General features: G+C 43.6%; 1 protein-coding gene across 1 annotated transcript; it reads left to right on the top strand.

The window, feature by feature from the left end:
• Positions 1–282: 282 nt before the first annotated feature.
• LOC125141434 (NLR family CARD domain-containing protein 3-like) lies at positions 283–14,385 on the top strand (the record flags this gene model as incomplete). Its single annotated transcript, XM_047815011.1, has 4 exons — positions 283–2,057; positions 12,897–13,070; positions 13,699–13,864; positions 14,380–14,385. Coding segments are annotated over 4 exons (2,121 nt in total), but the record flags the coding sequence as incomplete, so codon positions are not given.
• Between the last annotated feature and the right edge of the window lie 572 nt (positions 14,386–14,957).

A 14,957-nucleotide genomic window follows, 5' to 3' on the forward strand; every position in this document is an offset into this window, starting at 1 on the left:
CACTGCACGTCCTGAAGAACATGAAGCACACAGATCTCGCTAACACACTGCACAACAGTAAGAGCTCTGAGTCATGACTTTATTCCATCAGCTTCACTTTAGAGAGAGGAAATAGTTTTAGATATGAAGACTTTTAGATTTACATTTAATTTTAATATCATGTTGTATCTGTTCATGGTCCAGCTTCAATAATATTTAGTCCATCAGTCAGGAATTAATAGCAGTGTTTGTACGATTTTGCATTATAACTATTTATTACTAAACTAGATATTACTTTGTTTATTAGGACTCGCCCCTGTGTATCAGACAAAGTTGAAGTCCAATCTGAGAGAGAAGTTTAAAAGAATTAATGAAGGAATCTCACAGCATGGAAGCTCAGCACTTCTGAATGAGATCTACACTGAGCTCTACATCACAGAGGGTTGGAGTGGAGACGTCAATAATGAACATGAGGTGAGACAGATTGAGGCAGCGTCCAGGAGACCAGCAACACAGGAGAAACCCATCAAATGTAATGAGATCTTTAAAGACAAGTCCATCAGAACTGTGCTGACTAAAGGAGTTGCTGGAATTGGAAAAACAGTCTCTGTGCAGAAGTTCATCCTGGACTGGGCTGAAGGAGAAGTAAATCAGGACATCACTTTCATGTTTCCACTTCCATTTAGAGAGCTGAATCTGATGAAGCAACAAAATCTCAGTCTGATGAAACTTCTTCATCACTTTTTCCCAGAAATAAGAAAACTAGAATCAATAGACTGTGACTCCTACAAAGTGGTGTTGATCTTTGATGGTCTGGATGAGTGTCGACTTCCTCTAAATTTCCAGAAGAATGAGAGATTGTGTGATGTGAGAGACTCAGCCTCAGTGGATGTGCTGCTGACGAACCTCATCAAGGGGAATCTGCTTCCCGCTGCTCTTCTCTGGATAACCACAAGACCAGGAGCAGCCAATCAGATCCCTCCTGAGTGTGTAGACCAGGTAACAGAGGTACGAGGCTTCAGTGATCCTCAGAAAGAGGAGTACTTCAGGAAGAGGATCAGTGATCAGAGCCTGGCCAATAAAATCATCACACACCTGAAGTCTTCAAGAAGCCTCTACGTCATGTGCCACATCCCAGTCTTCTGCTGGATCTCAGCCACTGTTCTAGAGAGAATGTTGGGTGAAGCAGAGGGTGGAGAGATCCCCAAGACTCTGACTCAAATGTTCACACACTTCCTGATCTTTCAGATCAAACACAAGGACCAAAAGTACCATCAGAAATGTGACCCTGATCCAAAGCAGACCAGAAAGAGTATCATGGCACTGGGAAAACTGGCTTTCCACCAGCTGGAGAAAGGAAACCTGATCTTCTATGAGGAAGACCTGAGAGAATGTGGCATTGATGTCAGAGAAGTGTCAGTGTACTCAGGAGTGTGTACCCAGATCTTCAGAGAGGAGTTTGGGCTTCACCTGGGGAAGGTGTTCAGTTTCGTACATCTGAGTGTTCAGGAGTTTCTGGCTGCTTTATACACATTTCTGTATTTCATCTCAAAAAAGAGAAATGTGTTAGTGAAGCAAGATCTTAAAAGTTTCATCAGAAATCCAAGCATGTCTGATCTCCTCAGGAGTGCAGTGGACAAGGCCTTACAGAGTGAGAATGGACACCTGGACCTGTTCCTCCGCTTCCTTCTGGGTCTCTCACTGGAGACCAATCAAACTCTTTTACGAGACTTAATGCCACAGACAGGAAGCAGATCTCACAGCAAACAGGAAACAGTGGAGTACATCAAGGAGAAGATCAGGGAGAATCCATCTCCAGAGAAATCCATCAATCTGTTCCACTGTCTGAATGAACTGAATGATGATTCTCTAGTGCAGGAAGTACAAACTTACCTGAACAGAGGAGGTTACAGTCCCCTCAGTGACACCAGACTCTCTCCTGCTCAGTGGTCAGCTCTGGTGTTTGTGTTACTGACCTCAGAACAGGAGCTGGATGTGTTTAATTTGAGTAAATATTATCAGTCACATGAAGGTCTTCTGAAGCTGCTGCCAGTGGTCAAAGCCTCCAGAGAAGCTGTGTGAGTATTTTTATTTATAAATGAATTACTGCATGGTTTATTATTTTAATGTAACACTGAACTGCACTGTTTGGATTAATGTGTGTTAATAGTTCCTCTAATCATCTTTACACAAACCTCTGGTACTTTTACAGAAGATTGTGTCACTTTTTACACTAACATGTTATATCTGAACTGAGGGCTAGGCCACATGGACAAAATCTTATAACATCATATGAGTCATTTTATAGCTTTTATATATGAATCATGAAAAATATCTCTACAAAATAACTGCATGCATAAGAACTAAAGATATTTCTGAACTAAACACCAGTGAAAGACTTTTTCTGTTCTGTTTATTTTGAAAGTGACATTTAACAAAACTCTCACAGATGAGAAAAACATCAGACTGACAAAATGGGATCAATATGGATAGAAAATATAAAACGTAAATATTAAAACACTCTAATGTCCTTCAAGTATCTCTTTATGTTGACGTTCCTCATCTTTTGTTGTGTGTGACACAGTGTTGTGGGGAGATTCACTCTGTCATGGCTTTTTTACTCAATTGTTAATAAAAATAAAACTTAATTTAAAAATTTAAACTAATACGAAGGAAAAACAATAGTCTCTTTCAGTCTGCACTACTGCTAAACTTTACCAAGGACTGAGTTCGTGGTAAATAAAACATCAATCATCATTTGATTATATCTCTCCTGGCTCTCAACAAAGGCAGTCACATTTACTCTCCCTCTCTCTCCCCCTTACTTTCCCTGCTTTGCTACTCTCATCTCGTCTATTATCTTATACTTTGAGAGACTCTCTCTGTACTGCTCTCCAAACAAAAATTCTGAATATCATGGATCATGGATAAACTGGTCTCTCAACGCAATTGACACCATCTTCTCGACGAGAAGGTTGGGTTCAGGGGAACCTGACTGCCCTGCCGGAACATTCGCAGCTGGCAATACGATGGATTCGTGGGAGAGGTGGCGGATCGTTTGTCTGGCGCCTCTTTCCAGGGAGGACATTGAAGATATCTACCTATTCGGAACCATGATAACAGGAGTTATGCTGATTGGATTAAGCATTGCCCTGGTTTATCGAGAAAATCAGAAAATGGTGACAGCTGTCCAAATCCTCACAAGGCTGCCCATCATGATTGATGCAGTGGGCAGAGTGGTCAGCACTGAGGTTGGGACTACTAACCGCAATATGGAGAACATCACGGAGAAGCTCACTGCTTTGGATAACATCACAGAGAAGCTCACTCCTTTGGAAAGGAAAAGGCCGCTGTTGGAACAACAACTATCCCCGGCAGAGCACCGCTGCGAGACGCTCTTGCGTTCCTCCCCCCACTTCCACAGACACCTGATGATTGTTGACTCTGTCTGAGACCTGATCAAGGCTGTCTCCATGGCAATTTGCTGTGTATCGCTATGACAATCTTGCGGACTGAGGCACTTAGAATTGATGCCAGAGCAGTGACTCTCCAGGCCTACACACTTACATACATACGCACACACACACAGGCACATATATAAAGATATGCATTCACCCCCCATCCCATGCCTTCGCCGCTTTGCACCGCCAGTCTGACAAGCGGGTCTGTGACCAGCACTGAGAATGGCTGCTGCTTGTCTGTGCTGGATTACCTCCACCCCCCATTCCCCTCCCCTGTTTCATGTCGTGGGTTTTTATGGCATACTGATTATGTGCTTATGTTGCTGAGGTGTTTTTTCTGTTCCCACACTGTACTGGAGCATAGTCTGAGGGTTGTTTTTTCTCCTCCCTTCCCTCATGTTATGTTGTATTTCTTCTTCAATCCCCTGTCCTCCTGTCCTGTCCCCCCCTTGTCATTTGTAAATATTTCACACTTGTTATATGTAAAAAGAGAGCAGGTAAAAAGAGAGAGGATGAATAATGTGTCACAGGTGTCATGAAAAGTCCTGTTTTGTTCTTCTTGGAGCTTGACAAAGACACCAAACTGTTAATGACCGATCACATTCTTGTTCTTGGATCGTGATTGTTGTTAATCTGTTGTAGTTGAATTATAGACAGTTTTTTGTCTTCTGTCACTGCATCAGAAGATGGTGGATGTGGTAAAAACAGACGGTGAACACAAAGACGGTTGCAGGTGACGGTCGGTCAGGTTTATCACCGTTACTGTTGAAGAAACGTCAGGTTTCGTTCTTTTAAAACTCATCGGGCAGCAACGGACGTTTCTTTGTGCCTCTGTCGTAATAAGCATGCTGTCTTCTTTGGAGGTCCTGAAGAGTAGAATGTGCATTAGTTGGTACTGCAGGCTGGAGCACTGTGCTTGAGCTGGGTAAAGTGCTTCTCAGGACCCTGCCCATAAGCAGTTGTGCTGGAGAATAACCCATACCTGTGACAGGTGTGTTCCTGAGAGTTAGAAGTGCTAGAAATGGGTCAGTGATGGTTTGTTTGTTTGGCCTTCTTTAACAGATGCTTACCAGTCTTCACAGTTCTCTCAGCCAGGCCATTTGACTGTGCATAACCTGGGCTGGAGTGAGTGAGCTTAATTCCCCATGCTGTGGCGAACTTTCTCATTTCTTGGCTTGCAAAAGTCATATGGTCGCACACGATCTCTTTAGGTATACCCATTCTGGCAAATACCGATTTCATCTTGTTAACAACTGTGTGTGTCATCTTGTCTCTGATGTTTAGTACTTCCGGGTATTTCGAAAAATAATCCACAACTAGAAGAAATGAGTGACTATCGATTTCAAATATGTCAGCTCCTACTTTCAGCCAAGGAAGCTCTGGGATTTCATGAGAGATCATCGGCTCCCTCTGATGGCGAGGCTGGAACTGCTGGCATGTTGCACATGACTCCACCATTTTTTCAATGTCTCTTGTCATACCTGGCCAATACCAGTGTACTCTGACTAGAGCCTTGATGCGTTGCATACCTTGGTGTGCCGCATGTAGCCTGTGTAACATGTCCGACCTCATTTTACTCGGTAGAATAATTCTGTCTCCCGCAAACATTATTCCTTCTCTTACTGACACCGAGTGCCTAATAGGCCAGTATTGTATCACGTTTTTGTCAACTTGTTTTCTGTGATGTGGCCAACCGTGCCTGTGAATGTCCAGCGATATTTGTAACATGACGTCCTTTTGTGTCTCATGCTTTAACTGAATCAGAGTCTCTGGGCTCAGGGCCTCTGTTGGCTCAAGGGCATAGATCACTTTTTCGTCAAATATATCATCCTGTCTCTGTTGCTCATGTGTCGTTGCTCGTGAGAGTGTGTCTGCTATCAGTAGCTCTCTACCTGGCGTATAGATTACATTCAGGTTATAGCGTTTGTAGTGGCACAATGATCTTAAATCCACCGAGGAGCTGAGTGGGGAGCAATAAATTCGTGACAGGTTAATCATCCTTGCAGTTTGCTGTTTATTCTCCATCCGTTTGAAAGCTTGTTTCTATATAGCCATGTATAACAGTGATTTGCTCAAGTTCAACAATACTGCTTCTCAATAATATATTGAGAAAAAAATATGTGCTCCTACACCCACCCCCACCTGCTTCCAGAGCCACACACAGGTGTTTTAACCTTACGTAATTACTAACTCCCCCATTCTCCTGCAGTCACATGATATACACCTAACATGGCTCCTACAGCGTTGCAGCTGAAGTAGCATCCGCTGAGGTCTGGACGGAGCTGTTCCAAGTGGCTTTCTTAAGATTGTTTCCAAAGGTTTGTGATCCGACTGCACGTTAACCTTGACTCCATGAGCATACTGATGAAAAGGTTTACTGAAAACACGATAGCCAGAAGCTCCTTCTCTATCTGTGCATAGTTTTTCTCTGTGTCAGTTAAAGCTCTGGATGCATAGGCGATAGGATGTCCCGGGGCTTTTACAAGAGAATTTTTTTAGTTTCTTTACAGCTTCCTCATGTTCATGTTGCCATTGCCATACACTATCCTTTCTCAGCAGTTGTCTCAGTGGCGCTGTGGCTGTTGCTTCTCCGGGTATGTATTGTGCGAGATACTTGATCATCCCAAGCATGCGTTGCAGTGCAGGTCTGTCTGTGGGGGATGGCATGTCAACAATTGCCTTAACTTTTGCAGTGTCCACTTTGACACCCTCTGATGTTACAACATGACCCATGTATTTGACACTGTTTACCTTGTATTGGATCTTCTCTTTGTTGAATTTGATGTTAGCTTCCTTTGCTCTAGTCATCACTTTTTGCAGAATTTTGTCATGTTCATTTTCTGTGGATGCAGCAATAATCATGTCATCAGCAATTGTATGAACACCCGTGATGTCCCCAAATGTCTCTCAGTTGTGCTGCTGAAAAACTTCACTCGCCAACTTAATCCCAAATGGAAGGCGCTTAAACCTATGGCGTCCCAATGGCGTGTTGAAAGTGCACAAAAGTGACAACTCCTTGTCAAGCTTTATTTGCCAATAGCTGTCCTTCTCATCCAGCATCGTGAAGATTTGCTGGTAAGAAAATCTTCACGAGACTATTGACTATTCTTCACTAAATCTTCACGAGACACAAGACTATTGACCCATGTTGTTGGCTCAATTACTTGTTCAATAACATCAGTTTTTAGCAGGTCATCAAGCGTGTCTGTCAGTCTATCCATAACTGCCAGTGGTACTTTCCTGCAGCCATGTATGGCAGGAGTAACCGTAGGATCAATGTGGATGCGATGTTCTCCTGAGAACTCACCAAGTCCTTCAAAGACACTTGCATGTTGCTTTAGCAGCTCGTCTTTTGTAGTTGGGTACTTGACTGCGAGCGTATCAATGTCCATCCTTTTTATTAGACCTAATGCACCCTTGCCTAGGATAGCTGTGTCTGAGTGGTTTGACACATAAAACAGCTGGTTGGATTTGGTTTGAGCATTGGAGCACTCCAGGGAGATTGTTCCTTCTGGTTTCAGTTTAACTCCACTGTATGCCACCAATACTGTATTTGTCGGTTTCAGTCGCAGGTTTATTCATTTTTCACGACTTTGCTCCTCAGTGTTTTGTACACCGCCTGTGGTAGTACATTTGTTTCTGCTCCTGTGTCTAACTTAAACTTAACAGACATGTTTCCTACATCTATGTCTGCATACCAGGAATTGGCTCTTAGTGTTCATGTGGTCTATGTTCACTGTCCCAATGAAAAGTGAATCTATTTCTGAGCTCAAATTATGCATTTTCAACTTATGTGTTGCTTTTGTAGACTCACACATCTTTGCGTAGTGATTGAGTTTACCACACTTTCGGCAGGTAACTCAAAATGCTGGGAAAAGCCTTGGTTGATGTGACTTTCCACATTTCCTACACTTTTGACCCTTAAATTTCTTGCTATCACCATGTACCTGTGGTTTTCTTCCTTGTTTCCACTGTTGGTTGTCTTTGGTCTTGTTCAGTGCATGTATTGCTCTTTCTTGTGTCATAGTACTCATTGCTTGTATTTGTGCTTTGGCAGTCTCCGCTGCTCTGCAGATGTCAACCGCTCTCTCAAGCGTGAGATATCTCTTAACAGCCTTTCTTTGAGCCTATCATTTAAACTGAATACAATCTTGTCTCTGATCATTTCATTTTCTGATGCACCTAACTCTTGCTTTTCTGTCTCAACTCAGTCACATATTTCTCAATGGCAAGTGTTTTTCTTTGGCTGGCGATATGTTTTGAATGCATATAAAATATCATCCACAGTTAGTTCTGCTTCATCCGCCTGTGCAATATTTAGCGTGTTGTATATATCGAGAGCATCCTCTCCGAGTGCATGCAGTAAGATAGCTACCTGCACTTTAGCTTCGTTTTCAGCAGCACCACTAGCAGTCATGTACATTTGGAAACGTTGTTCCCATCTTCTCCAGTTTTCACTTATATGTTAACACGATCGGGGACGGTAGTTTAAACTGATACATCTCTTTACCGTTTACAAGTGTAGAAATCGTGTAACAACCAACCTGCACGATGATGTACTGGTTAGGCTTCGTGACCTCGGCTTGCTGCGGAGACCAGGCCTCCAGTCCCCGGTGTCGCCTGATACCAGAGACCAGGGGAGGGGACGCCGAAAGCGGTTCGCGAGGAAGCGGAAGCGTGGTAAGCGAGCGGGCGTCCGTGCTAGGCTAAAAACAAACCCTAGCCGGCCGGCTCTCCCATCCATTCTACTATCCAACGTTTGCTCCCTGGACAATAAACTGGACTACATCCGACTCGAATGCTCTACACGGAGAGAGGTTAGAAACTGCTGTGTGTTTGTTTTCACGGAGACGTGGCTCAGCGACAGAGTTCCGGGCGCCGCCATTCAGCTGGACGGGCTAACTTCATTTAGAGCCGACAGAAATGCAGCTCTTTGCGGTAAGACTCGCGGTGGTGGTGTGTGTGTTTATATCAACACGGAATGGTGCAAGAACTCTGTGCTTGTTTCTACTTACTGCTCATCGTCAGTAGAGTTTGTGACTGTTAGATGCAGACCATTTTATTTACCACGGGAATTTACTACTGTTTACATTGTCGGAGTTTACATTCCTCCTAGCGCTAATGCTAAAGAGGCGCTAAGTGAGCTATACGGAGCTATTAGCGACCTACAGAATGTTCACCCCGACGGACTTTTTATCATCGCCGGAGATTTCAACCATGCAAATCTTAAGTCAGTGCTCCCTAAATTCCATCAGCATGTGGACTTTGCTACGAGAGGTGAAAACACGCTGGATCTTGTTTACACAAACATTCCCGGCGCGTACCGTGCGGAGCCCCGCCCCCACCTCGGCTACTCAGACCACATCACTGTTATGCTAATTCCTGCATACAGACCACTCATCAGACGCTCAAAACCGGTTCTGAAGCAGGTGAAAACCTGGCCAGCAGGAGCCACTTCTGCTCTTCAGGACTGCTTTGAGTGCACTGACTGGAATATCTTCAGGGAGGCTGCAACCAACGGCGACTCCGTCAACTTGGAGGACTACACGTCAGCAGTGACCAGTTACATCGGCAAGTGCATTGATGACGTGACCGTTTCCAAGACCATCACTACACGCCCCAACCAGAAGCCGTGGATGAATGCTAATGTGCGTGCTCTGCTGAGGTCTAGGGACCTAGCCTTCAGAACAGGGGACAGGGTGGCCCTAAGAACAGCAAGGGCCAAACTGTCCCGAGCCATCAGAGAGGCAAATCTTGCACATGCCCAGACAATCCACAGCCACTTCCAGGACAGCGGAGACACCCGGCACATGTGGCAGGGCATACAGGCGATCACAAACTACAGGACAGCTTCACCTGCTTGTGATAGCGACGCCTCCCTCCCAGACGCGTTGAACGAGTTCTACGCTCGGTTCGAGGTACAGAACAACGTTACGCCAAGGAAGACCATCCCTCGTCCCGACGACCAGGTACTCTGTCTATCCACGGCCGACGTGAGGAGATCTCTATGCAGAGTTAACCCACGGAAGGCTGCTGGACCAGACAACATTCCTGGCAGGGTGCTCAGAGAATGTGCGGAACAGCTAGCGGATGTCTTTACGGACATCTTCAACATTTCCCTGAGCAGCGCCGTTGTTCCTACGTGTCTCAAAACTACCACCATCGTTCCTGTCCCAAAGAAGTCTACAGTGTCTTGCCTCAATGACTATCGTCCCGTTGCACTCACACCCATAGTTATGAAGTGCTTCGAGAAGCTCGTCATGAGGCACATCAAGACCCAGCTACCACCCTCACTTGACCCCCTACAGTTCGCGTATCGTCCAAACCGCTCCACAGACGATGCCATTACCACAGCCCTCCACTTAGCCCTCACCCATCTGGACAATAAGGACACTTATGTACGAATGCTGTTCATAGACTTTAGTTCAGCATTCAATACAATCATCCCTCAGCACCTGATTGGGAAGCTGAGCCTGCTGGGACTAAACACCTCCCTCTGCAACTGGATCCTGGACTTCCTGACTGGGAGACCTCAGTCAGTCCGGATCGGGAACAGCATCTCCAGCACCACCACACTGAACACTGGAGCTCCTCAAGGCTGCGTGCTCAGTCCACTGCTGTTCACTCTGCTGACTCACGACTGTGCAGCAATGCACAGATCGAATCATATTATTAAGTTCGCCGATGACACGACCGTGGTGGGTCTCATCAACAAGAACGACGAGTCAGCATACAGGGAGGAGGTGCAACAACTAACTGCCTGGTGTAGAGCCAACAACCTTTCTCTGAATGTGGACAAAACTAAAGAGATGGTTGTGGACTTCAGGAGAGCACAGAGCGACCACTCTCCGCTGAACATCGACGGATCATCTGTAGAGATCGTCAAGAGCACCAAATTTCTGGGTGTTCATCTAGCGGAGAACCTCACCTGGTCACTCAACACCAGCGCCATCACCAAGAAAGCCCAGCAGCGTCTCTACTTCCTCCGAAGGCTGAGAAAGGCACATCTCCCTCCCCCAACCCTGACCATGTTCTACAGAGGGACCATTGAGAGCATCCTGAGCAGCTGCATCACTGTCTGGTTTGGGAACTGTACGATCTCGGATCGCAAAACCCTGCAGCGGATAGTGAGGACAGCGGAGAAGATCATTGGGGTCTCTCTTCCCTCTATCATGGACACTTACACCACACGCTGCGTCTGCAAAGGCAACAGCATTGTGGATGACCCCACACACCCCTCACACACACTCTTCACCCTCCTGCCGTCTGGAAAAAGGTACCGAAGCATTCGGGCCCTCACGACCAGACTGCGTAACAGTTTCTTCCCACAAGCTATCAGACTTCTCAATAACCGAACTGTACTATACTGAGCACAACATACACACACATCATCTGTATGGACTGCACAGACCCTCACAAAACACACACACTGTTTTGCACACTTTTCTGCTGTTTTTGCACATATTGGACAATATCTCAGTCATCTGCTGTTTTTTGCACAACTCCATATATAATCCAAAGGACCTGCTGCTAAGAACCTGCTGCTGTTCATTCTTTTACTGCACAAAATACTGTTTGAACATTCAGTATTTACACCGGTCGGTCGGCGCTGTTTCTGTTACTGTTTATTGTCTTTTGTGTATTGCATTTTTTGTACTTTTTGTATTGTCTTGTAACTTAATGTCTGCACTGTTTTTTGTCCTGCACTGTCTTTTGTCCTGCACTGTCTTGCTTGTCTTGTCCTGCACTGTTTGCACCAGGTTGCACAGTTGCACTTTATGTGGCTAAGACTACTTACATGTCCTTAGCCCTGTCTTTGTTTTATGTAGCACCTTGATCCTGGAGAAACGTTGTCTCATTTCACTGTGTACTGCAACAGCTATATATGGTTGAAATGACAATAAAAAGCTTCTTGACTCTTGACTCTTCTTGAGCTGCCTGCTCGCTCCCGCTAGCTTAGCAGTTAGCAAAAGTCTGTGTCTAACTTTGGCAAAACAAAATCGGCGGACTAGACCACTTCTGACACCATGTAGTATTTTCGTTTGTAATTATATGCGTATGACATGCATCGAGGTGAGAGGAAGGAAACGGGTAAGCAGACTGTGTACTCTTTATTTAACAACGGCCAAGCCGGCCACAACCTTCATCAGTCAAACACACAGAACAGAACACACCACCCCCGGAAAATCCCTCCGCCTCTAAGCGGGCACTATTTACCATTAGTATAGGTGCGCTATACAATATACTACAATAGTGAATCTATATTTTTGTTGTAAAACGTTAATAACAGACTGGTTTTGTTCTCTGTTCATCATTATGTACTGATAAAATATTATACATTGGTACACTACATTCTACCATGTCACTTATAGCCCCCTGAAGCCCACCTACACAAATCCTTTAGTGTAACACACAGTAGTGTTGTGTTAGATTTGTACCTACAAGGTGGGTTAGATTTCCTGCTATGTGTATAGTCAGTGTTTTAGATTGAACAAACAAATGTCTGTATGTTGATCCATCTAAAGCTAATACTTGTGTATATACAGTGTGACTCATTTAAAGGTAAGAAGTTTGACTTTGTTTATTTCTGATGCTGTGTGCAGTCGTGCTGATGTGACGTCACTCTGTAAACAGGGAAGGAGCTCAGATTTGAGAAGAAAACCCCACGTTCACTTCTCAGTTGTGGAGGCATGCAAGACATGATCCCATTTACTCTGTGGAGAAAGAAGGGTTCACTAAGTTGTGTTGAAATAGTAACAGTGACATCTGTAGTAAACAGTACAATGTTCTTTCTAATATCCTTTATTTACATTGTTTATGATCGATGAGAGATTTTTACATGTCTATATTTTATGAAAAATACAAATCATGATCAAGAATCGTTTATAAGGTTAAAAAATGTAAACTTTCTCTTTAGTTTGGATGTGTTTGGACATGTGTGAACACTCCACCTGTATTCAGGTCCACACCAAACACCTGAACCAGTGTGTGTGTAAAATCAGAGGTCTGGAGGTGACAGATTTGTACGTGTACGAGCACAGAGAACAACACACACCAACTGTTTTAGTGTCTCTGTGAAATCCAACATATAACTGAGTGTAAAGTATGACTAGTATTGTCATGTTATTACCTGGTAGTGTACAGCTGTATAATTCTTTATGTTCTGTAATAAAATGCACTGTATCTGCAGTGTTGGGTGAAACTTGAACACAGATCAGAGTGTAGTGTTTGTATAGTTTGTAGTGTAGTGTTATAATAAATTGTAGCTGAGAGATTGTGGAGTGCAGAAAGACGTCCCTGCTCCTGTAAATGTGCTGATGTGGTGTCCTGTCCTCTGATTTGTGTGTGTGACACAAAAACACTGACATTTCTGTTACATCTTCAACCTTAGCTGGATTATGGCTGTGTTTGTGTGTTTGAGATCAGTGTTCTGATATTTTATCATTTCTCTTCCAGGCTGTGTCGGTGTTATCTGACAGAGGAAAGCTGTAGAGTTCTGTCCTCAGTTCTCAGCTCAAACTCCTCCAGACTGAGAGAACTGGACCTGAGTGACAATAAACTGCAGGATTCAGGAGTGAAGCTGCTCTCTGATGGACTGAAGGATCCACACTGTACACTGGAGAATCTGTGGTACACACACACGCACACTCACACTCACACACACAGACACCACAGACACACACACACTGTTTAAGCTGCTTTGTAAATGTATGTAGTGAAGGTGACTGATGGATAAACACTGAGAGTGAGATCCACATCCTGGGAGCAGCGACACTAAAAGCAGTTTGACTGAAGCTTCTTCTTATTAAAATTCACCTTAAGGAAGTCAGCATTTGTTGATGATAAATAAATATTTGAGCTGATATTAAAATGATTGTGGATGTCACAGGTAACCAGTACAGTTCCTGTACAATAGGAGTGATTTGGTTACTAACTGTAATGTATAAAGGGTTTTATGTGAAATACATAAAAGAGCGTTACATTAATCTAATCTAATTGGAATGATTGAATGTAGAAAATGTTTTTCTGTTTCTTCTTTACATTAAAATGGACAATTTCTTTCAGTGTTCCTCAAATGCTAAATGTGACTTTAGAGATATTATTGATGTGAGGAACAAAGCTGAGGTCAGAGTCGACTATTACACCCAGATTTCTAACCTGTATCCCTGCTCATTGTGTTCAGGTAGACACTTTATTTCTCACTGATGGAAACACCTCATTTCTCTATAAATCAAACACTTCATCATTTCTCTTCCAGGCTGCGTCTCTGTAATCTGACAGAGGAAAGCTGTAGAGCTCTGTCCTCAGTTCTCAGCTCAAACTCCTCCAGTCTGAGAGAACTGGACCTCAGTTACAATAAACTGCAGGATTCAGGAGTGAAGCTGCTCTCTGATGGACTGAAGGATCCACACTGTACACTGGAGATACTGAGGTACACACACACACACACACACACACACACACACACACACACACACACACACACACTCATTGTTGTGTGTGTTAGATGGAGAGTAAATGTACTGTATATAAAGATTTTGTGTAGTTCATGTTTTCAATACTAAACCTGAGTGTGTTAAGTGTGAGAAGGTTTTCTTTCTTGCAGGATGGAGGGCTGCAGTATTACAGATGAAGGTTGTGCTGCTCTGGCTTCAGCTCTGAGGTCAAACTCCTCATCACACCTGAGAGAACTGGATCTGAGGAATAATAATCCAGGAGAATCAGGAGTGAAGCTGCTATCTGATCTACTGAAGGATCCACACTGTAAACTGGAGACACTACAGTGAGTTACTGACTTACTGTCTCTTTACTGTATGATATTGTGTAATATTCACTGTGTGCTGTAAAATGTCACATCTAATGTGTGTATTTATGCTTCTGTTGTTCATAAGTAATGTGTTTAAATGTGTCTGTAATTCTGTCCTGTTGTGTTTTTCAGCATTAATGGTAATAAACTCACCAGGTCTGGTGTATGACAGGAGTCTCTCCTCAGACGTTTTCCCAGGATAAAGCAGTTATGGTGGTGAAGCGTTAGAACACGTCCCACATTTCCAGCAGTTTGGGAGCTGAATCATTCATATTCAGATGTAGAAGATCCATAACAATAACTGTGACTGATCACATCCTTTTATCCTCTCAGCTACAACTTCACACTTTAACATCTTTTACAATCCAAAGTCAAATCCTTCAGCATCTACACACAACACAGAGATATCATCACATCATCACACTGATTACACAAATACACATCCATGTGTTACAGATGTTTACACATTATTTTTACCTCTTTAATTGGATCTCAAATTTGTTTCTCCACAGATGATTGACTCACAGTTGTGATCTTGATTTATTTATTTTCCTTTAAAAGTCTCTTCTTTTCAAACCCTTTTCACCAAACACTTAAAATCTTTATTAAAATTCCTTTAAAACAAATATAAACTTCACTCCATATTCCATTTATTCCTGAACTCTTCTATTTTGTGTAGTTGATCTATTTTTCTTTCAATTAATTATTTC

This window comes from Tachysurus fulvidraco, chromosome 1, assembly GCF_022655615.1.
Source record: "Tachysurus fulvidraco isolate hzauxx_2018 chromosome 1, HZAU_PFXX_2.0, whole genome shotgun sequence".
Lineage (NCBI taxonomy): Eukaryota > Metazoa > Chordata > Actinopteri > Siluriformes > Bagridae > Tachysurus > Tachysurus fulvidraco.